This window comes from Planococcus citri, chromosome 2 (assembly GCF_950023065.1).
Source record: "Planococcus citri chromosome 2, ihPlaCitr1.1, whole genome shotgun sequence".
Taxonomy (NCBI): Eukaryota; Metazoa; Arthropoda; class Insecta; order Hemiptera; family Pseudococcidae; genus Planococcus; species Planococcus citri.
In genome coordinates this window covers 22762010-22787129 of record NC_088678.1, presented here as the reverse complement: position 1 = coordinate 22787129, position 25120 = coordinate 22762010, and the positions used below count along the sequence as shown (strand labels likewise).

Sequence of the window (25120 nt, the reverse complement as noted above, 5' to 3'; positions counted from 1 at the left end):
TTTCAGAATTTTTGAGAGTCGGAACGATATAAAAATTACGTTTTGAAACTTTTTGAGCTAATTTTTTGTACGAAAAAAAGTGGCAACACTGATTTTTATGATATCATCAAAAAGCCTTTCAAAACCTCTAACTATGGGGAAAAGTTTCATTTTTGTAGGTATCGCGGTTATCGAACAATCCACTGCTGAAATGGATGATATTTTAGGTTCACTGAAAACTTTGACACCCCCTGGCTGCCGTTAAAAATGAGCTAGAGGGCTGCGATTTGCGCCATTGGTCATCCCTTTGGAAGGTCTTTCCACAGGAAAAATTCCAAAAAAATCGCCGAACCCACCTACCACTTCTTGGTCCAATTGACGTGGAATGACCCTTATAGTTTTTCAAACACGCTGATTCTGATTCTGAAAACTATTTCACCTGAAAATTAGAACCAGTGTCTCTGTAGAGGAGGTAGTTGAAACCAAAAATTTGGAAAAATGTAATACGTATACCTACATTAGATCAGAATTTTAATTACAAAAAGCGTTGATTCTAGTTTTGATGAAACCATTTACTCTTTGAAAAATTCACGATTTTTTTCATAGTCAAAGCAAGAAAAATTTGAGATGGGACGAATGATTAAACTATACGAAGTAAATTAATTGATGCAATTATTCGAAAATAAAGTAATTATCAACCTTCATTAAAATGTCCAACAATAATATAAAATATTAAAAGTGTGTAAAAATTGCTGAACTTGTTTGTGTTCCAAAAAATTAGTTGAAATAGTATAAAATATTGTAGAAAAATGTGATTCGCGGAAGTTTGTTGAAATCCTTCGAAAAATGATAAAAAAAATTCATAAACATTCGTGAGAGGTTTTGAAAGATGTAAAAATCGAGTGCTGGAAATACAAATAATTCAAAAACATGATGAATGTGAATGAAATATTCATTCAGATTCGTAAAACTTTTTCAAAATGGGTAAACTTCGAAATCAAAAGATCTAAGGATTCACTGTTGGGCACAAATAGAGTCGAGCAATGCTCCTGATCTTGGAAGTTTTTATTTGTACTTACAAAATAAATCAATTTTTCACTGTTGTATTTTGTACATAATGATAAGTGTCTGATTGAATATAAATCTAACCATTGTTTTTATCGTATTTCTGTTTCAGATTGTAGGCAATACCGATATACATAAAAAGATGGTCGTCGATGTGTGAAATCAGCGGAGCTCAACAGAGGTTACCCCAACGTTCGAATGCGATGAATTCGACGACAACGTTCGAGATTTTTAATTTCTTTTTTTTTTCTTTTTTTTGTTCTTTTGGTTTTTCGTTTTTAAAGAAAAAGAATTTTTTCAAGTTTTCTACGCACTAGCTGGATCTCCGAAAAATGCTCTTTCCGTCTTGTATGTAACGTATACCTACAATATCTTTTCTCTTATATTTTCATTTATTTTGAAAATTTTTTTTTTCTCATATACAATAATATGATACTTTTGGTAAAAATCATACAAACCTACTTGTGTGAGTCGTCGACAGCGAGATCGCAACGCTCGTCCGTGTGGCGCTGGCCGACTACCGAGAGTCATAATAATATAAACATAAATTCGGCATTTTACCAACCTATTCTCCCCCCCCCCCCTCCTTGAGTCAGCGAGTATTTATCTACTTTGTGAATGGAAGCATGCGCTTTTGAGCCTGTTTCACAGTTTGTTTTTTTTTCGGCCGAGTATAATTTTTTAAATTATTCGAAGCCTTCTTATACTACTATCTCTACTATGGAATGTATTTGTCTAACGACGCGTGTATATATACAAAGCTCCATGATGGTAATTTTTCTCTTTCTCTTTTATCTTTCTCCTATTCTCCTCCTGGAATTCGCAGCTCAAAGGAATTATACTATTACTATTGTATACTTTTGTACTGCGATATTATTAGGATGTAATTTTTTTTCTCGTTCGAGTTCAGTATACACCTTTTTTTTTTTTTTTTTCTAATTTACACGTCCGCGTTCATTGTCGTTGTTGTTGTTGATTTTTTGCGACCATCGAGTCTTCGCGTTACCCTCGTGACGCGTCGTCCTTTCGTCGCGTCTCGACAAAATACTACATGCGAACAAGTTGTAACGTGCGGTGAAACGAAAAACATAATTTTTTTTATTCTTAATATTTTAAATAATTTGTAAGTTTGTTTTTGTTTTTGTTTTTTTTTTTTTTTTCGTTTTTATTTCATTTTTTGTGATTTTTCTTCCATTTTGCAAAGTAAATAACTCTAAAAAAAAAAAAAGTTGCGCGCTTACAAAAACGTTGCAAAGCTCAAAATGCGTCTAGGACCCGAAAGCCTGTGATCGATAAGGCTGCTCAAAATACTTATAAATGTGCCCTTATATCCTCGCAAAATTCGCTCGGCCAAATTATCTACGAGTAGGCCAGTCAACGAGAGATCTCGACTCGACGATATTTATCTTACAGCAACCAAAATGTACTGGAAAATTTCATTTACAGTGTGTTTGAAACGCGCGGCCGTCTATAAAGATATGTCTTTCCGTGTAAAGATACCTACTTGGTTGGTTCTTAAAGCAATGTGACCACGTGTAACGATGCAGCAACGTTTACTTAGGGTTTAGATACCGTTTAACGCTCCGTTTGTTATCGAATGGTTTGCTGAAAATTGTTACCATATGTGTAACTTTTACAGTTACAGCGCGAGAACGCCCGTAAATAGGTTGCCCTTTTGCGGCTGTTGAAAGATTTGCTTGAATTCGGTACCGTACCGTACCGCGCGTACCTTAACGTTATTTTGCTGCGGTGAAAAGTACATACATAAGTGTAGCGTTGTGGAGAGAGAAAGGTAGTGGGTGAGGGGAAAAGGGAAGGGGGGACAAAGTCAGGGGCGAGCAGAAGCAGAAGGTTACGTGTTTTGTGTGGTGTGCTCTCGAAAAAGTAGGTAATACAAAATGGGATAGGTTTTTGGGGGAAATTTTCATCCAGAGCGTTGAATTACACAAAGGTTATTCCAAATTTAGCTATGAAATTTTAGCTGAACAGTGAAAATCTCTATGTACCTACCTATGATCGTTTGTGGATGATTTGATTTTTAGATGATGAAATTCCTTTTGTTTTTTGCGCCAAAAAATAATATGATTTCGCTGAGAATTTGCTCACATGCTATACATATATTTTAAAAAACACACGATTGTTGTTTTCAATTACTTACTGGCAATTTCTCATAAATTACTATCAATTTTTTGTAAATTACTGGTCATGTTCTGTAAATTACCGGTAACTTTGTGTAAATTACTGGTAATTTTCTGTAAATTACCGGTAACTTGAGGTAAATTACTGGTAATTTTCTGTAAATTACCGGTAACTTTGTGTAAATTACTGGTGATTTTCTGTAAACCAATGGTAATTTACCATAAATTACAGGTAATATTCGGCAAATTACTGGCAATTTACTATAAAGTACTGGCAATTTTTTGTAAATACATAACTGGTAATTTCTTGTAAATTACTAGTAATTTTTGTACCTGGTAATTTCTTGTAAATTACTGGTAATTTTTTGAAATTAAGGGTATTCTCTACAGAGCGCATTCTGTAACGTTTTTTGATGAAAAATTGCCAACTTTGGTCGAGGATTGTGCCAAAACTACTGAATGGATTTTTCTGCGGTTTCATTCATTTTACTCAAAAAACATTCAAAAGCGAGGGTATGTCGAGATATTTTGGATTTAGGACATTTAATGGCTATAACAGGGAATTGAATGGAGGTACTTTATATGCTCACATCTCTGCTGTAAAACCAAAATTAGAAAATATGGCTACATACCCTCTCTTTTGTAGATAGAATATCAGTATTGGTGGAAAATAATTGTGAGAATTTTGAAAATTCATGGAGAAATCCCTGCCTAATGTTTAGATGGCAGTGGGTCGCGGGACATAAGAACAACTGAATTTGTTCACTCGATTACACGCAGTCTTACAAATGAAGGATGAAAATAACGAACAAATCGGCTTCATATGTACATATTTCGAACGTTTGTCAAATTAGAACGCTCTCTGTAGAGTATACCCTTAACTACAGTAAAAGCTTGTTATAACGATTTTGGTTATAACGCTGATTTTGTTATAAATTATAACACTGATTTCCCCTGGTCCCTAGACAACCCCATTTAAACCAATGTAAAAATAGTTTTAACGCTCTAAAATTCACAAAAAAACACTTTTTTCATAATTTTGACATCAAAAAACCAATTTTTGCAACTAAGAAACTTATTTTCATGTAAAAAATTCTCACTTTATGAAAATTTTGACCTCAACATCAGTTTTTTTTTTGCAATTTTTGCAGTTTGATTTTTAAAAAGTAAAAAATACTTTTATGGCAAAATTTTGCCAAAAAATATGTTTTCAACTTTCAGAGGTTTCAGTTCATACAAACAAGTAAAATTATTTTCAATTTTGGCCAAAAAAAAAGTAAGATTTTTTGATAATCTTATTCTTACCAAACATTAATAGAAGCTTGGTTACAATTCTTACAAAAAAGGCGGGTTAGTATCTAAAGTTTTTATGAAAGAGTACAGTTCTAGATTTTTCGTCGAAATCTTGAGAAGAAAACTAAAAAGTAAAAATTTTTCAAAATTCTGGTAAGCAGCTGATTACTTTTTGGAAAATTTGGAACAAAAAAGCAAGGCTTTCTAAACATTTTGACCACAGAAAACAGTTTTGTTGTTGAAATTCAAAATGAAGTTCACGTTTCCACTTCTTTTATTATGCTCTTTTTGCATTAGAACGATAATTTGTGGTATTACGCTCATCGGCGTTAAAATGAGACTTTTGCTTATAACGTGTTTTGGCTTATAACACTCTTTTTTTCCAGTCCCCTGAAAAGCGTTACAACGAGCTTTTACTGTAGTAATTTCTCTTACTGGTAATTTTCCTGTAAATCATTGGTAATTTTCCCATTAACTTTTGGTCATTTTCCCTATAAATTACTGGTCATTTTCCCATAAATTTTTGGTAATTTTCCCTATAAATTACTGGTCATTTTTTTGTAAATTACTGGTAACTGTCCCTGTAAATTACTGGTCATTCAACTGTAAATTACTGATAATTTTCCTGTAAATTACTGGTAATTTTCCCGTAAATTACTTACTGGTAATTTTACTGTAAATTACTGATAATTTTCCCGTGAATTACTGGTAATTTTCCCGTAAATTACTGGTAATTTTACTGTAAATTACTGATAATTTTCCCGTGAATTACTGGTAATTTTCCCGTAAATTACTGGTAATTTTACCGTAAATTACTGGTAATTTTACCGTAAATTACTGGTAATTTTACCGTAAATTACTGGTAATTTTCCCGTAAATTACTAGTAATTTCCAGAAAATTGCTTTTTTAGTTTTCCAGCCAGTTACCACAATTACTGTCAAATTCCCGCCAATTACCCATTGTATTCCATAAATTCCCAGTAATTTTCGGTGAGTTACTGGTAATTTTTTGTAATTTATTGGTAATTTCCGCACAAATTATTGGAGTTTATAGTAAATTTTGAGAGAATAAATCTCAATTCCAAAACTAGGGGAGTATGCTTTTCCACCATTTTCTTGCAAAAGCAGTTTTTTTGTAACTCGAAAACAATGACATTTACAAAAATTTCACTGGAGTCCTTTTTTGTGAAAAATGAGAAAATACGATCAATTTTGCGAAAATCTTGAGATCTTATGCAGCAGAACCTAAGATTTTGAAAAAATAAAACAAAAGTATGGAAATTTTTTGTGTTCTGATTTTTTTGGATTTCTGAAGTTCTACTGCATAAAATTTCAAGATTTTTGCAAAATTCGTCATATTTTTCTATTTTTTTACCAAAAAGGACTCTTGTAATATTTTTGTAAATGTCGTACCTAGTTTCTGAGTTATGAAAAATTCACTTTTTGGCAAGAAGATGGCGGACCAGCATACCCTCTACCGAAGTCCACCAAAACTGGTAAAAATTGCTCATAATTATCATGTTCAAAAGAAAAATTGATTTATTTAAAAAATCGTATCAAATAACAAAACCAAAACTGAAATTTTCTTCAAACCTGTAACCGAAACCAAAGCAGTAATAAAAAAAAACGGCTCAAATAATTATTGATATATTTCAAAAATTCCGAAAAGGTGAAAACCAAAAAAATTGAAAAACTTGATGGAAGACGAAAAATCTAAATCGAAACTGAAACTGAAACCAAAACCAAAGCTGATTCTTTCGACACCAAAACCTTCATTACTTCTGGTGGCAATTTTCTTGTACTTATTATGAAGTTTTGTTGGCTACAGATAAAAAAGATATATTTTTTCAATTCAAAAATTGAATAATCTCATCTAAAAACCTCCACCATTTTGAACCTGCGGTGAAGTTATTCCAAAAAATTCATTTTAAAAAGAAATATCGACTCATATTGAGCCTCACTACGGACGATTCTGTTAATTATCAGTGTTGCCAATACCTTCAAAATCTCTCGTAATTTTACGTTCATCGAAACTCGAATATTTTCTCCCCAAGAATAACGCTATAAACGCAAAAGGCAATAAAAATGATTATCCTAATGGCTTCAACTTACAAAACGAAAGAAAAAAAAACAAAAAGGGAAAAAAAACAATTGAACGGCGGATCTTTTTCTAAAATATTTAAATTCCCAGAGAAACTTTTCCTGCGCTTTTTTCTGTACTAATTTTGTCTCCTCTATATACATCTTCAGTAGTTTCTATTTTCAAATAAATAATACCGAGCTCGATGCGATTAGGAAAAAGGGCGTAAGTGCGTACAGAAGAAGAATGGGAACAGGATGGAGCCGGGTAAAATACCAGTCAAACTTTAAACTTTCTTACTGTCACTGACGTATCAAAACTAAAATAAAAGAAAAGTGAAATACACAATGATAGATGAGTCGCAGATTATTCTGCGAAAAACTTTTATCGAAAAACAAAAAAAAAAAAGGAAAAAATAAAATAAAATAATGAAAAATAATTGAAAGAAAAATCGAATTGTACAATAAAATTCAAGCCTTTGGTTTATATACTTTTCACTTGGCAAAAAAATTCATCGTTCGAGTTTTTATCTGGAAATTGTCGCTGCACGTACGTACGTACACTTCTGCGTCCTGGTCGCCTTTCTGTCTTTAGAGGGAGGGGGAAAAGTACGTGGATTTGAAGCGTATAAAGGATTTAAAGGATCAGACATTTAAAAAAAGAGACAATAGTTCCGGCGGAGGGATTTCTCATCGCTCGGTGGCTGGCTAAACAAGCGGTATTATTGGACCCTTTAGTATTCCGACAACGATCTGTTATCATTTAAAAATATACGATAAGTTGCGACGCTCTGTGTGTGAGTGTGAGTGTGTGTGTGGAATTGAAGATATAAATTTTATTCTTTTTTACACCGCTGGTCGTCTCCTACGCTCATTGATTCGATATTCGTTGGTCTCTAAATGGCGAGTATAATAAGAAAATTCGTATTCGGGGTAGTCGCAAAGCGACAACATTGGGAAAATTTTTCGCGAAATGGCGATGAGTTTATGAGAGAGCATGCAACACAAAACACGTTCCATCGAGATAGTGATATTGTAGAAAGATAAAGACGTACGCTAAGTAATGAATTTAGTCGAGATGTTTTTCCTGTGTAGATACGCTGCGGATATACTCGTATGTATTTATACGTACGTAAAAATAACGTTGGTAGGACAATTCGATGGTCAGAATATGCAGGGACAAGTTGCCCGTTATAATGGAAGAGGAAGTGAAAACGAGAGTTAGAGCTGGAAAAGAAACGACGACGAAGGCGCGAAAACTCTGTAAAGAGAAATGATGTTGAGAAAATGTTTTGAAAAATTACTTACAGCCAGGCTGCTGAGAGAAACTAGGGGCACGAAAATCCGAAGGGGTACAGAAGGGTACGACATCGAACAGCCGATAAGTTTTGCACACGAAGAAAAACCAATTGGTCTGTCATCCAAATAAGAAAAACTTTTCGAGTTTATTTTTGTTAAGAGGGCTATTGCCACCCCCCTGTACCGCGCCCATTTCGGCGTCATAATTCGATATACCGAACCACGTTCACGTTCGTCAACGGGAGGAGAGATGGCTGCGCTGCTTAGTTCATAGTTGTTTTTAAAAAGAGAATGCTATACTGGAAGAAAGGCAGGGTATAAGATCTTAATGCAGTACGTGGCCGAGTTTTAATCCCCCGTTATGTACAATGCGCAACGCGGTCGCGATTTTTCCTTCCAATTTTGATCTTATCGTGGTTGTGGTTGCTACGCAAAATTTTTTTTAATGAGAAAACCCCTGGTCTGATGCGCCGTTGGAGGCTACAAATCCTTCTTCGCTGACTTGTTGATTATGTATATAAGTGAGAATTTCACTGCTGTTCCGTTCCCCGAACCTTCGAATGACCGAAATATCGAGGTTACTTTGTAAGCAGACTGGTATACAGGGTGTCTGAGTGGATGCTTTGTATTCGATAATCCCCTTTTGTTGGGAATTAGCGAACTTATTCTACGTCTTTGGGATGCATTTGCCTAATCTCGAATTTGCGATGGTGAAATTCATTTGATTTTTTTTCTCCTTTTTTAAATGTTTTCATTAGTTTGTGGTTTTTTTTAAAAAGCTGGTTGCTCAATTAGCATACAAGGTGGGCAAAATTTACTCATGATCTGTAATCAAGTTCTAATCGAGATCAACATAATATATCATTCGTGAAAATTTTGTCCTCCTTTTTTTTTTTACCAAATTATGTATATGTATTTGAAGTATTACCTACTCCTTTAAATTCCAGAAAAACAATCTTGAGAACCTTGATGTGCTTCAAATTGCTGCATATTTTCTTTGCTCGAATTAAGACCTTCAATCTTCCCATTTTGATGCAATGTGATGCTAATGCAAAACAAGGTGATCACAAAACTCTGAAAACTCTCTGACTAGACTACAGTCCCATTGACAAAACTGCTTTGAAAACCGAATTTGGCTGAAATTTTTGCTGCCCACAAAATTCACTTTTTGTTGGGTATATTTTGAAATCCCCCCCCCCTCACGAATAAAAATTATTTTAAAAATGGCTCGGGCTCGAAAAAATTTGATTTAAAATTTCGGAGAACACTCAAATAATTTGATGAAATGAGCATTTTTCAAAAAAATTCTGAGTCCAAAACTGGGTTATGATTTTTGGGGTTTTTGAAAACGTGTCATGGAATCTATCAAAATGAGTTAAAATTCCTAAAGCAAATGAAAAATTTCATCAAAACTTTTTTTGAACACTTTAAAAGAATCTTATGCTCAAAATTTGGTCATAATTTTTGATGAGATTCTTGAAAAAGTGTCATGCAACCAATCAATATGTGTACCAATTTTACAAGAGATCCACAAAAAATGTTTTTGAAGAATTTTGAGTGCAAATCAGGGTCGTGATTTTTGGGATTTTTGAAAAAGTGCCATGCAACCTATTAAAATGAGTCAAAATTTCTACAGCAAAGAAAAAATTCTCATCAAAACTTTTTTTGAACACTTTTGAAAAATCTTATGCTCAATATTTGGTAATGATTGTTGACGAGATTCGTGAAAAAGTGTCAGGAGATCAATCATAATGTGTACCAATTTTACAAGAGATCCAAAAAAACGGTTTTTGGGCATTTTTGAAGAATTTTGAGTCCAAATTAGGGTCGTGATTTTTGAAAAAGTTTTATGCAACCTATCAAAATGAGTCAAAATTTCTACAGCAAATAAAAAATTCTTATCAAAACTTTTTTGAACACTTTTGAAGAATCTTATGCTCAAAATTTGGTCATAATTTTTGACGAGATTCTTGAAAAAGTGTCACGAGATCAATCAAAATATGTTCCAATTTTACAAGAGACCAAAAAATGTTTTTTTGAGAATTTTTGAAAAATTTTGAGTCCAAAATTGGGTCACGATTTTTGGGATTTCTGAAACAGTGTCATGCAACCTATCAAAATGGGTCAAAATTTTGACAGAAAATCAAAAATTCTTATTAAAACTTTTTCCGAACACTTATAAAGAATTTTAAGCTCAAATTTTTGGTCATGATTTTTGAGATTCTTGAAAAAGTGGACCAATCAAAATGGGTTCCAATTTCGTAAGAGGTTCGAATACTTTGACGGTGATGTTTTTTGAGTATTTTTGAAAAATTTCAAGTTCAAAATTGGGTCATAATTTTTAGGGTTGTTGGAAAAGTGTCACGCAACTTACCAAAATGAGTCAAAATTTCGGCAGAAAATCAAAAATGCATATCAAAAACTTTTTTTGAAAACTTTTGAAGAATTTTAAGCTCCAATTTTTGGTCAGGAATTTTGATATTTTTGAAAAAGTGTCATGAGACCAATCAAAATAGGTTTCAATTTCGCAAGAAGTTCAAATCCTGTGACGATAATGTTTTTTGAAAATTTTTGAAAAATTTTGGGTTAAAAATCGGTTTATAATAATTTTTGAATTGTCACACAACTTGTCAAAATGGGTCAAAATGTTGACAGAAAATTAAAAATTCATACCAAAACTTTTTTTGGACTTTTTTGAAGAATTTTGAGCTCAAATTTGTGGTCATGATTTTTGAGATTTTTGAAAAAGTCTCATGAGACCAATCAAAATGGGTTTCAATTTCGCAAGAGGTTCAAATACTTTGACGGTAACGTTTTTTTGAGTATTTTTGAAAAATTTTCAGTTCAAAATTGGGTCATAATTTTTGGGATTATTGGAAAAGTGTCACGCAACTCATCAAAATGGGTCGAAATTTCGACATAGAATCAAAAATTCATATCAAAACTTTTTTTTGAAAACTTTTGAAGAATTTCAAGCCTAAATTTTTGGTCATAAATTTTGATATTTTTGAAAAAGTGTCATGAGACCAATCAAAATAGGTTTCAATTTCGTAAGAAGTTCGAATACTTTGACGATAATGTTTTATGAACATTTTTGAAAAAATGTGGGTTCAAAATCGGGTAATTATTTTCGAAGTGTCACACAACTTGTCAAAATGGGTCAAAATGTTGACAGAAAATCAAAAATTCATACCAAAACTTTTTTTGAACACTTTTGAAGAATTTTAAGCCCAAGCCCTTGCCACAATTTTGGAGATTTTTAAAAAACTGCCTTTCGGTCAATCAAAATATGTTCCAATTTTACAAGATATTCGAGAAAATGTTTTTTTGAGAATTTTTAAAAAATTTTGAGTCCAAAATCAATTTTTCAAAAAATTTAAATATTTTGACTGAAATGTTTTTTTGAGAATATTTGAAGAATTTCGAGCTCAAAATTTGAGTACATAATGATTTTTGAAAAAAGTGTCTTCCTACATATCAAATTGGGCTAGAATTTTAAAAAAAACTAACAAAAATTGATTTAAAATGCTTTGGAATCATATTAAAAATTAATTAAATATTTTTGTAAGTAGTATAAAGAAAAATAAATAAATTAGAGACAAATTTAAAAAATGGTTTGTAAAAAAAAACAAAAAAAAAAAAAATAGAAAACTGAGGACTATAGGTACGAGCTTTTCAAATTGGAAATGAATTGGAGTTTTTCTTATAAAGCTTTTGACTTTTGAAATTCTCGAGAGATGTGAATGTATTTTAATTAGATTTTGAATTTTTCTTCATGCATCACGATAGGCTAAAATTTCTTCGAAAGTACTCTAAAAAATGTTTGATAGTAATTGTTGATTTTTTTCCAAAATTTTTCTCCAATTTTGATTGGTCGTTTGAAAAATTCCCAAAATTATAACCCAATTTCAGACTCAAAATTTTTCAAAAATGCTCAAAAATCTTTTTCACCGAAATATTCGAATTTCTCTCGAAATTTTAACCCATTTCGATGAGTCACTAGGTTACTTTTGAATAATTTGTACAACAGTGGATTTTTCCTCATGAGGGAGGGGGAGGGGGGGATTACTTGAAAATTCGACTGCACCCTGATGTTCTAGTCGTTTTTCAGAAATTCTACAGTTCATGTTCATGTTGCATATCTAATCTCAGGACACCTTGTATACAATGTAAAAGGTTTCAGCTCGTTACTCGTAGGTCACGTTGACGTCGTCGTCGGTGGAGTGCGTTAATGACCCGCAAAAAAACACTTTAATTTTTGAAATTTTCCAGATTTACCGCTCAAGGGAGGGAATTTTTACGCTCGTGTAGTTTGATCACTGTTGAAAGGTTGCTCGGATGCGTTAAGACAATCTCTAACTCTGGTATTTCGTATTCGCAGAGTCGCTTCGTAGAGTATAAAATAAATGGAATACGAGTAAACCACATAATAAAGAGCAACGCAGGTGTATCCGTAGAAGTGGGGCGAAATCTAATGGAAAAGGTAAATCGAGTATTGGGTAATTTGGTATCGGTTTTGGAAGGACGACGAGGACGCCTCGTCGAATATACGTAGACAATTACATACGCTTTTGGAAAGTGTCGACAACATCGTTGTCGATAATAATCAAATCGAGTAAGAAAATTTTCTCATACGTTGGTACGAATATCTCTCGTTGACTGGAAATTCGCCTTGTTGGCTGTTTAATCGAGTTGAGAATTTTATAAGATAACAAATAAAATACCATTTGTAAACACGTACGTATATGTACCCAACGTGTACATGCGAACGCAGCAGCACCTGTACCTACTCGTATGTACCATCGAATAATAAATAATACAGTCGACGAGGAGGAGATCGGTGTGGAAAACTCTCGTATTTATAAAGGGCAAAGGGTTGACGAAAAAAGGGTGCGGGGTTTAAAGCACAGGAAACTGAAATGTTTTCAGGTTACGGTTGCATTCGATAGGAAAGGGGTACTAAAAATGCGATATTTTCCGAAATTTTTTTTTAAACTTATTTTTTCGTCCTAGTCTTATTATTTTTCTTGTTTTTTTTTCTCTTCGATTTATCGTGTATGGCTTATTTATTTTAAAGAAATTTTTACAATATAATGGAGAAAATTTTAGTGATTTTTTTTCTCGCGTAGTCTCGTATAATACCTTCTAAAAGAGAGGAAAAAATACAAAAAAAAAATTAGAATTCGGGCAGTCGATTGGTTGAATTTGAAATAAAAAAGAGACCATGTTTTAAACGAAATGTAGAAAATTTTACGTATTTATTAAGGTAGTTGAATTTTTTTTATCACATTTGAAAATTTTCTTGTTTTTTCTTCTTTAAAAACTTTCTTTGTTAATTTATTGTAATTTTGTTTTGTAAATTTCTATCATCTTTACGTTGTGTACATACCTATACATATATACATATTATAAATATATTTACTTTTATCTTTTTACAGAATCTTCAGTTTTTCATTTTTGTAACTTGATTTTGTTCTTTTTCTCTCTCTCTCTCTCTCTCTTACTGTCTTATTTATCGCGTATTATTTTCTATTTTTTCTCTTCTTTTCTCCCTTCTTTTATTCACTCGAATTAGCTTCGACGATTTTTTTTTGTTTAATTTTGGTTTTACCCTCTCTCTCTCTCCCTTGTTCTCGAGGAAAAAAATTTTAAAAAAGTGTTCTTAAGCTCGTTAGTGTTTACTTTTATCGGCACTTGTATTATTATTTTGTAATACTATTGTTACCACTTGTAATACATATCTTTACTTATATTGGTTATTACTTGGATTTATAACCGGTTTATTATTCGCTTCAGTTAAGAGTAGAATGGTAGTGTCGGCGATGCTCGATGGCATCCGTATTCTTTAGCGAATAATTCCCATTTTAGTAACCAATTTTTCGTTTTCAGTTTTGAGGTTCCCAGTATATAACGAAATGGGTGGAGAGCATAAAGGGGCATGAATATCGTTGTGATGTAAAAAAAATAGTTGTTTTTAAACGGTTTAGTTGAATTTTGAAACCGGTTTGTGGAAATGAATGAACCGGTTCGGAGACTGGTTTTGCAAACGTTACCGAATGATTCGAATCATTATTGGTCTGGAATAATTGGAATATATTTTTAGAAATTGTTGAAGGGAGTGAATTCAAATAGTGAGTTCAGTCAATGGGTTTGAACTGGTTTTCAGATTTGACTAATTTTATTTGTCACAACTAATAAATTTCCAATATACTAAGAACTGGTTACCTCTTTTGGAAAATTGACTTTAGGGTTATTTTAAGCTTCCCATTGGGTGGTTTTCATTTTGAACCGGTTTTTAAGCTCTCTTGATACTGGTAGTGACTGGTTTCCAATACACAATGGAATGATTATTCAATTTAAAAAATTAAAAAATAAACTTTTTTGATCAATGGAAGTTTTCCTAAAACCGGTTTCTTGAATTGACGGGTTTTCTTGGTTCGTCAAACACTAGTGGTACTTAACTGGGTTTCAACTTTCAACTCATTAAAAACGGTTTAAGATTATCAGGTTTGCAAAATTGAAAATGAAATTTTGAGACCATTTTAGGCTTTTTTCAAACTGGTTTACCAGTTTAAACCGGTTTTCTGGCTCACCAAATACTGGCAGTAACTAGTTTGAAATGCACTAAGAACTGATTATCAGGTTTACAAAATTGGAAAATCAACTTCTTGATAATTTTAGGCTTTCATCAAACCAGGTTGTATAGTTTGAACCGGTTTTTAGGCTCACTAAATATAGCAACTGGTTTTCAATGCGCTAAAAACCTATGACTTTGTTAACAAAATTCAAAAATAAACTTCTGTATAATTTTAGGCTTTTCTCAAACTGGTTTACAGTTTGAACCTGTTTCCAGTTTGAACCAGTTTCCACTTTTAACTGGGTTCTTATGCGCTGAAAACTAATTTTTTTTATCGTTCATGTATGTAGTAGGAAATCATCTTTGAGTAAATGAAGTTCTAAGGCTCAATCTTCATTAGCTACAACCGGTTCATATAATTTAAATAATCAATCGTTATTTATATTTTCAGAGCATATATGAAATGAAATTTCACCCGCGGTAAGTTTATTCTACATAAATAACTGTCCTCTTAAATTGAATAACAATTTTTCTTTTTTTTGTGTGGTTTCCTTTGGATGGCGAAACCGGTTTGAATTGTGAGCAAATCACTTTTGAGTCGGTTGAAGTGATGGTCATTCCTTTATGACCATTTAGTTCTGTTATTTGATTGGTTGTGATTGTTTCCAAAGATCAAATTTGTGGTGATGAAAACCGGTTCAGATAAGAGTTTTTGATCAATGAAACCAGTTATTAGACATTTCTGTGACAAACCCGGATTCTATTGACTACTTCAAATCTGTATTGATTTTAATAACCAGTCATGTTTTTGGTTATTTCATGTTTTAATTCCATTTTGGATTCATTTTGACCCCTATGTGTAAATTCATTCCATAATTAAATCAATTAGAACCGGTTTCATTCGTTATGAAACTGATTCTATCTGTTTGTTGAAATTGATTACTTACACTGAAAATATCAAATTTCAAAAACAAAATTGCTGTTGATTTTTTAGAAAATGAAATTCTCGGGAAACTGGTTATAATGAAGTTTTTCAGGGATTGGAGCCGGTTTCAAATTAAATGCTTCCCAATTAGGGCTTCCAAACCAACTTATAGAACTGGTATGAATACTCTCTAGTTGAAATTAACCTCAAACATTGTTTACAAGATTGAAAACGAATCAAAACCAGTTGAAACCGGTTTGGTTCACGAATCAAAACTAGTTCCATTTTCTCTATTTCACGGTTCAATTCAATTTTTGATGCATTCTTAACCCTATGTCCAAATTTTTTCCGTGATGAAATCAACCAGAACCGGTTTACTGGTTCTGCAAGTATAATGAAACCTATTGTAACACGTGTTGATGTATCAAATTTTGAGGACCAGTTGCTGATGAATAGTTGAAAATGAATCATTACGGTAAACCTGCTTTGAAAAGTTTTTTCAATAAATGAAACCGGTTTCAAGAAAATCTGCTCCTCAACTAGTGATTCCAAATGAGCTCAAACCACTGTTTTGAACCTACTGCAGTTGAAAAAACTATAGAACTTTTTATTTATGCATTTAGAATTATTACCAAAACCGGTTGAAACCAGTTGTTCAAGAGTCAAAACCGGTTCAAATTTCATTATTTCAAGGTTAAGTCCGTTTTGAAATTTGTTTTCGAATCATATGTTACTAATTGAACATTAATCTCAATATAAAATCAGTTGGAACCAGTTTCACGTAATTATGAAACCAATTATGTTAAAAATGTCGGATTTTGAGAATACGTGACGTCGTGACTGTTGACTAGAAGAAAAAATAATCTACTCGGCGTTTTTTTGATAGGTACTGATTTCTTCAAGTAAGCCTACCAATTTCACTGTGATCCATTAACGTGACTCGATTAAAAACGCACAGCTCTTTCGTAGACCCCCTCCCTTTTTTTTGGAGAAAAAATCAAATTTTCATCAAATTATGGCTGTGAGGTAGAACGTAAAACGATGAACGCCATACATAGCGATGTAATTTTATACACATTGTATGTATAGAAAGCGCATAGAAACCAGGCGTTTCTAGATTCGTTTTTCGCGACTAGTCAAAAAAAATCAAGAAGAAAAAGTATTTAGGTAAAAAAAAAAAAAAGGGGAACCTCATTAATTCTTGTTACCTTAACCTGCTCCCGACTTGAATAATCTGTTGTGACTAATTTTAACTACCTATATTTTTAAAGGCTTTTATTTAATCGCCTTAGCTTTATTGAATCGCATTAGTTTCTCTTTTAGTTCGGTCGTTCATCAACGAGTACCTAAAAAAAACTTCAATTCGCTTTTGTTAGTAATAAGATTGCATCTGTAGGACGTTTATCGACATATTTATAGCACATAGCTCCCTCATTGATTTTTCAATCTCGATATCAAATTTTCGAATCATCCTTTTGGAATTTTAATTTTCATCTATAGGGATTTTTTAAATTAACTTTTATATATTTTATCGCAAATGATATATTATCGTATTAGTACAATTATTATTGTGAATAATTCGATTTAAAAAAAAAAATTCGGTGATAATATTTACCTTCTTGTTTATACCTACTTAAGTATAAGAGTATTATTTACGCTACGAAATTGTTTTCTTGTATATTACGAATCGGCGTATGTAATCGGAAAAGCTACGAGTAAAAAAATGTTAGGGACCACTCAAACGTCTGCAATACGATAAGCAAAACTATACGAAGCGATGTACGCTTTGGTAGCTCAAAAAAAAAAAAAAGGTTGAAAAAAAGTTCTCATTTAGCTTTTATACATAAATTATATAATCAAATAGAATATATATTTTTTAATTCTTATAAAATGTATATCTCGAAACACCTGATGTTTTTTTCCTCTCCCTTCGAGTTATTGTAAGTCATTTTTTTTAAGATATTCTTTTTAGATTTCGTATTTGAAAAAAATTGAAAAAAAAATCAACTTTCTTATGTATAACTTTTGTTAATAAAGCGTGTCGTTTTCCTCCCCTCTTCTTATGTATTCTTTTCTGCCACATTGGTTTCTTTCTTTCTCTATTTTTTTTTCTTTATTTTTTTTTTCGAGAAATAACGAGTTCAATATGGAAGTTCGTAAAATTACGTCAATGACGAATTTTGACATCGCTATTATTAACGTTTTTTTTTTTTTTTGAAAAAAAAAACTATTCGCTTCTTGATAAAAACTACTAATTTAGTAGATTATCTATTATAATTTTTTCCTGTTATTTTTGCTTTTGTATCACATTTTTTTTAAATACAATTTTTTCTAATGACGAATATTTTTTCTTTCGTGTGTGTTATTTTCGTATGTATGTACTTTATTTGTCAAGTTGTAGTGGTCGTTAATAATTGTAAAGAATTGAAATGAAAAATTTGCTCTGAATGACCAGTCCAAGATAAGAACTAAGAAGTATCTCTGGAAAAACATGGAAATATGTACGGTTGACATCTCAAAAAAAAAAAAAAAAAAAAAATACAAATTCAAATACCTATGTCAAAAATTTCATAAAACGCCTTCAAGATATGCGATATGCAATTCAAATGACAGAATTAAGTTTGAAATGTTAGAATTTTTTTTTTTTCAAAAAATTCGAAAACCATTTATTTGAAAAAAAAACTTGAATTATTGATGTTAAAATTGAACATCAAATCAATATTTTTAAGTAGGTAGGTATTAAATTAATTTGAAAAAATATTTTTTTTAACATAATGATTCAATGCAGTAATTTTAATGAGTAAAAAAATTATTGAATTTGGATCAAAGTTAATGAACTTAAATGTGAATTTAAAATCAAAATCTAAACCGAGTTCAGTTGAAACAAAAATCAACCTAAAATTGATCTCAAAATAAAATTGAAAAATTGAAATCGAATTGAACTAAAGATGAACTCAATCACAATAAACTCAAATTGAATTTCAAACGATTGAATCACCTGCAATGAAATTGAATTCAAGTTGAATGAATTAAATTGAAATGCATAAATTTAAAAAAAAATAAATGAATTTGATCAGCGTAAGCAAAGTCAAATTTTCTCACATCCTCTTTCGCTGATTTTTTTTTTTTTTTTTGTATTTAGTAGTGATTCAGTCGTTCTCGAATGATTTGCCAATTCTGAATAAAATTGAGTTCAGTTTTTTTTTTTTTTTTTTTTTTAATAGGAGTAGAATAATTGAAACCGTCAAGTTTCGCCATGTCATCGATTCCTCATTTAAATTTTCAGTGATTCATTCGTTCGCGAACGATTTTCCTTCCCTGAACAAATTGTCCCCCGTTCGTGAACAAATTGAGTTCAGTTTTTTGTATTGTATGTAACAGAATTAAAACCGTTAAATTTCGTCATGTCTTTTATTCCTCGAGTTGAATTTCAAGTGATTCATTCGTTCGCGAACGATTTTTCTTCCCCGAGTAAATCTTTTTTAATAGATGAAGCCGAAGGAATGTTTCGTTTTGCATTTTTCATGAATTATCTGATTTGATTTCTAAGTGATTCAGTCGTTCTCGAAAGTCGAATGATTCATCATTTCTGAGCGAATCATTTGCTAACGAATCAACTCCAATTTTTGTTAATGGATTTATTATGTCAAGTTCAAGGTAAGTAATATAGTATACTAAATCATGTATCTGGTCTGATTTATTAGTGATTCATTCATTCACGAAAGATTTTTTACCTCTTGAATAGATGAATCATTCGCGAACGAATCATCTACAATTCTTAATACTTAATAGACTTAAAAAAGTCAAATTATGCCTAATTCTCTTTCGTTGGATTTGATTCAGGAGAAATTCAGCTGTTCCAGAATGATTTGTCAATTCTTTGATTCTGAACAAATCGTTCGGGAACGAATGCAGTCTAGTTTTTGATAATATAATCTGAATTTAGAATTCAAAATTGTCAGGTTTTATCCTACAGTCTGTACAACTTGATTTTTTTTGTGATTGATTCATTCGTTCGCGAATGATTTTTCTTGTTTGAGCAGATCGTTCGCGAACGAATCCAGTCTAGTTTTTGATAATATGTATAATCTGAATTTAGAATTCAAAATTGTCAGGTTTTATCTTACCGTCTGAACAATTTGATTTTTTTTGGGATTGATTCATTCGTTCGCGAATGATTTTTCTTGTCTGAGCAGATCGTTCGCGAACGAATCCAGTCTAGTTTTTGATAATATGTATAATCTGAATTTAGAATTCAAAATTGTCAGGTTTTATCTTACCGTCTGAACAATTTGATTTTTTTTGGGATTGATTCATTCGTTCGCGAATGATTTTTCTTGTCTGAGCAGATCGTTCGCGAACGAATCCAGTCTAGTTTTTGATAATATAATCTGAATTTAGAATTCAAAATTGTCAGGTTTTATCCTACAGTCTGTACAACTTGATTTTTTGTGATTCATTCGTTCGCGAATGATCTTTCTTGTCTGACCAGATCGTTCGCGAACGAATCCAGTCCAGTTTTTGATAATATAATTCAAATTTAAAATTGAAAATTGTCAGGTTTTATCTTTCCGTGTGTACAATTTGATTTTTTTTGTGATTGATTCATTCGTTCGCGAATGATTTTTCTTGTTTGAGCAGATCGTTCGCGAACGAATCCAGTCTAGTTTTTGATAATATGTATAATCTGAATTTAGAATTCAAAATTGTCAGGTTTTATCTTACCGTCTGAACAATTTGATTTTTTTTGGGATTGATTCATTCGTTCGCGAATGATTTTTCTTGTCTGAGCAGATCGTTCGCGAACGAATCCAGTCTAGTTTTTGATAATATGTATAATCTGAATTTAGAATTCAAAATTGTCAGGTTTTATCTTACCGTCTGAACAATTTGATTTTTTTTGGGATTGATTCATTCGTTCGCGAATGATTTTTCTTGTCTGAGCAGATCGTTCGCGAACGAATCCAGTCTAGTTTTTGATAATATAATCTGAATTTAGAATTTAAAATTGTCAGGTTTTATCTTACCGTCTGAACAATTTGATTTTTTTTGGGATTGATTCATTCGTTCGCGAATGATTTTTCTTGTCTGAGCAGATCGTTCGCGAACGAATGATTCGCAATTTTTGATTTTTTTTTGGTGAGATTAAAGAATGTTTAGTTTTGTCTTGCTGTGTTGTGTTTTATCTTATTTCCTTTCTCGAGCGATTCAGTCGTTCACGAATGATTCATTATTTCTGAGCGAATCGTTTTTGAACGAATTCAACAATTTTTGCGATAAATTAAATTAAAATCGATGGGGGGGAATGCAATTAAATTTGAAATACTCGACTAAAAATAAATTGGACTACCCAAGTAATTCCAGTTACTTATATTGAATTTAAAATAAACTACATTTATAATAAAAATGAAGCATTTTACTTTCAAAAAGGTCACTCTATGAGATGCATATTGCATATGCTACTGAATCGTCTACCAACAAAGGCCTGAATTCCGGCGTCCATATCAGTGCTGTGAGAACGCGGAAGTGCTCGTTCCCGTTCCCGTTCTTCGTTCTCACTATAAAGAACGCCGTTCTTTGTTCCTTATTGTTCCCAAATGCAACACCTCGATCCTGTTCCTCGTTCTTCTGCTCCATAAGCAGAAGCGTTCCCGTTCCCGTTCTCGTTCTCAAAAAAATTTCCAGAATTCACGTTCCTGTGTTCCCGTTCCCGTTCTCAATAGTGTTCTGTGGTACAAGCCAAGCAATTTTTGGTGGAAATTTTTTCATTTTCTTCAATTGTACCATAAAACAACTAAAAGTTTGTGGAAAAAGCTTATTTTTCCCTATTTTTCAGAATTTTGGGAGGTAATTAGAGGACCCTGAAAGAACATCTGAGAACGCCAAATTAGCACTCCGTTCCCGTTCCCGTTCCCGTTCCGTTCTCGCAATTTTATTGTCCCCGTTCTTGAGTAAGAACGTTCTTCAAGAAGATTTGTGTGATTGTCCGTTCGTTCTTTGAAGGAAATTTAAAAAGTAGCGTTCTTTAGGCGTTCCCGTTCCCGTTTTCGTTCGTTCTCACAGCACTGGTCCATATTCCGAATTAAAGCGTAAAAAATAAAACTTAATTAAAAAAATAAATGCAATATTGCAAATCCGAAGAGAAAAAAACATCTTGTAATTCATCGAATCATTCGAGTCGTAAAATCTCGTACTTGATTTTTATTCGGAAAAATTGAATTTATTACCCACTACGTAATTCAGATTTCGCATCTTTAATTTTACACAACGCTACAATTTGTTTCCCTCTTCAATTTTACAAATGAACTTTTTATACTCTTATGTATCTAATATTCCACGAAGAAAATCTCGTTTCAAACGTTGAAAATCTGGTCAAAGTAGGCATTTGTCGGTGAGAAAATAAAAAAAGCTCCCAAAAGCGCAAAAGAGAGTACGACAAGGTATCAAACAAACGATAGCAATAAAGATAAGCCATGGACCAACAAAATTTCGCACCGGGTCTATAAACAATACTATCACACAAAAGTAAGCAATCACCGGGATCAAATGATCACAAATTTCAACAAACAAAAGCACACACGTCCGCATAACGCGTAAAGCTTGCCCTACTTTCTTCGTCTCGTACTCTCCTATATAAAATAAAAACATTCTCCCAAATATACGAGTATAATCCGAATCGCACTCCCTTTCGCTCGCTGCTTCCAAGTTCTAATATTTTTTTCAATCTAGTACATCACCGCTGTCAAAATTCATTCGTTGGCTCGATACATCACCATCCCTTATACCTACCTACGTATAGAACTGAGATACAGGGTGGCTAGAAATATCGGGTACCCCTAAAAAAGTTTTCTAACTAAATACTTTGGTTGGTCACAGTGAATGATAATAATGATAACACATGATTGGTTGTTGGACTGGAGAGATAACATTCCACCAATCATATGCATCTATTTCACGTTGCCAACCTATATTTTTAATGAAAAAATTTCTTAGGGGTACCCGATATTTCTAGCCACCCTGTACATACGATGCCTTCATTCCTCCACCGCCACGCTGTGTTCCATATTTACGGCGTACCGAGTATGCAAATTTATTAACACGCCTGAGAACCGTAGTATATACCGCGTCGATTTCGCAGGCGTTACGTAATTACCGTTGACATTCGGATGAGATTTTCATTTTCGTTTTCGCTTGTTCACGGTGATGAAGAAATATGTCCAGAACGTCGTAGGTTGTAGGTATAAACATTTGATGGGTTGATGAATTTAGCTTGGATTTCAATTTGATGAAATTTCTTTCCAATTTTTTATGTAATTTAAAGTGTATGGAAGTAGTATAGAATACATAGATGATGTAGGTAGGTAATAGGTATAGGTACCTACCAAGATTAAGAGGCAAATATGATGGGGCTAAAACTAAAGCAAGTATGTAGTATTTTAATTAAAAGTTGGAAAATTCTCAGAAAATAACAACCTCGCTTACTTTATTAATCTTGGATAATTCTTTGGAAAATGTCGATATTATTATGAAAACAAAGTCTTGTTGTTAACAAACTATAGCAAAACATTAAAAATTTAATATTTTTCCTCCGATAACTTTTCATCTCTACAGTCAGTTGTCAAACAGATAAAAGAAATACTTGATCCCTTGAACGAACAGTGTTCATCAACACAATTAAGCTAAAAAAAAAATTTACTTAGATGTTGATTGCAATATTCTCTAAATAATTCCAAATACTGGAGGATGGTTCTGTGTAAGATGAGTCACTTATGGGGTTTTGTCTACAAACCAACTGGCAAAAAGCGTCCCAGAAATCAAATTTGGATGACTTTTTTTAGGTCCAAAAAATTCAGTTACCTAGTTTTTTTTTTTAGATACAGGGTGCCCAGAAATATCGAGCACCCCTAAAAAAGTTTTCTACTAAAGTACTTTGGTTGGTCACAGTGAATGATAATAATGATAGCACATGATTGGTTGTTGGACTGGAGAGATAACATTCCACCAATCATATGCATCTATTTCACGTTGCCAACCTATATTTTTAATGAAAAACTTTCTTTGGGGTGCTCGATATTTCTGGGCACCCTGTAGGTGTATGTACCTACATATGTAGGTAAATAGGTCTAATAACGATGAATGTTATAAATCGCTTAATGTTATTAAAATGGTTCAGTCCCAGTCTTTTATATCGCATTAAGCTTTCATAGAAATTTCATCAGTTATTGTGATTGGAGCATCTAATTTTTAACTGATTTAAATGTGTTTTTTCACATTTTAATATACCTATTTTCTTAATGTTTTCAACACTTTTTCACACAGTTTTTGCCTAACTTTTCTGAAATTTCAGAAGTTTTTTCTGATTGACATTTTTTAAAATACTTTTTTCACAACCTTTTGAAGTTTCAACCTATTTTCAACGCTTTTTCTCACAATTTTTGCAACATTTTAGCTCAGTGATTACCTAGGTACATATTTAGTAAAAAAACTGATCACATAAACATCTTTGACAAAAAAATTCACTTTTTTCAATCTGTTTGTGTTATAAGTCGCTTTATGTTATTAAATTGGGCTGGAACAAACGTTATAACATTATAAAGCGGCTTTGACTGTACTCATATCAGGGATGTCAATGGTACTAAGATACCTGCGGGTATCATAACGCCACATGTTTGGAGAATTGTGCTAATACCTCCCCACCACACCACAGCCACAGTCAAAGTAAGTGATGGAAGTGGTAATTGTATGTGTCTACTACCATTCCATGGCCATGAGGGGGGAGGGGTCTCACAGGGTCTGGCAATAACGATTTCTCCACAAAGTACATATTGGCGGTGTTACCCGACCTGGTAGGATAATAATGCCATGTCATTTCTTATTCAAAAAAACTCATTAAAAACATATTTTTCCGGACAAATCAACAACTATTTTGTGGTTGGGACCTTGAAAATTAAGTTGACAAAAAAATTTCAACAATTTGAAAGAATAAAAAGGGGAAAAGGGCCATATCAAAAGGGAAGGCGACAAAAGCGAAGCCGATGTCAGTTAAGGCTATTCTCTACCCCAGTGAAAACGTTCGAAATATGAAGCCGATTTGTTCATTATTTTCATCGTTCGTTCATAAGATTGCATGTAATCGAGGGAACGAATTTAGTCATACTTATGTCCCGCAACCCGCTCCCATCTAAACTTCAGATGGGGATTTCTCCGTGAATTTTCAAAATTCTTTCAATTTTTTTTCACCAATGCTAATAATTTATCATTAAAAGCGAGGGTATGTAGCCATATTTTCCAATTTAGCTTTTCCAACGGAGATCTGAGCATCAATAATACCTCCATTCAATTCCCAATGACGGCCACAAAATGACATAAATCAAAAATATCTCTACATACCCTCGCTTTTGAATGTTTTCTGAGTAAAATAAACCAAACCCCACGAAAATCCGTCCAGTAGTTTTTGCACAATCCCCGGCCAAAGTTCGTAGTTTTCATCAAAAATCGCTACTGATAACAGGGGTAGAGAATAGCCTTAAATTTCAAAGTTTATGTAACACCACAGGGGTTCTAAAATCTTTTCTATTGTTCAATTTTCAGAATTATTTTTCAAAATTGAACAATGGAAAAGAATTTATCAAAAGGGAAGCCGACATCAGTTTTAAAATGTAACACCACAGGGGTCGTAAAATATTCGTATCTACAGTGTTATCTTTCCTATTGTTCTTTTTAGAACACCTGCAGGTGTTTCATTTTACACACATTTGGTACCTA

General features: G+C 32.5%; 1 protein-coding gene across 3 annotated transcripts in view; it reads left to right on the top strand.

Annotated features, from left to right (window-relative positions):
* The window catches only part of LOC135835082 (calcineurin subunit B type 2), a 97378-nt gene extending 80790 nt beyond the window's left edge, over positions 1–16588 (top strand). For all 3 annotated transcript variants that reach the window (XM_065349160.1, XM_065349159.1, XM_065349161.1), the window contains exon 6: positions 1157–16588. In XM_065349160.1, coding sequence (XP_065205232.1) covers positions 1157–1204 — 48 coding nt within the window. In that variant the 3' untranslated portion in view covers positions 1205–16588. The remainder of the gene's footprint in view (positions 1–1156) is intronic.
* Positions 16589–25120: the final 8532 nt, after the last annotated feature.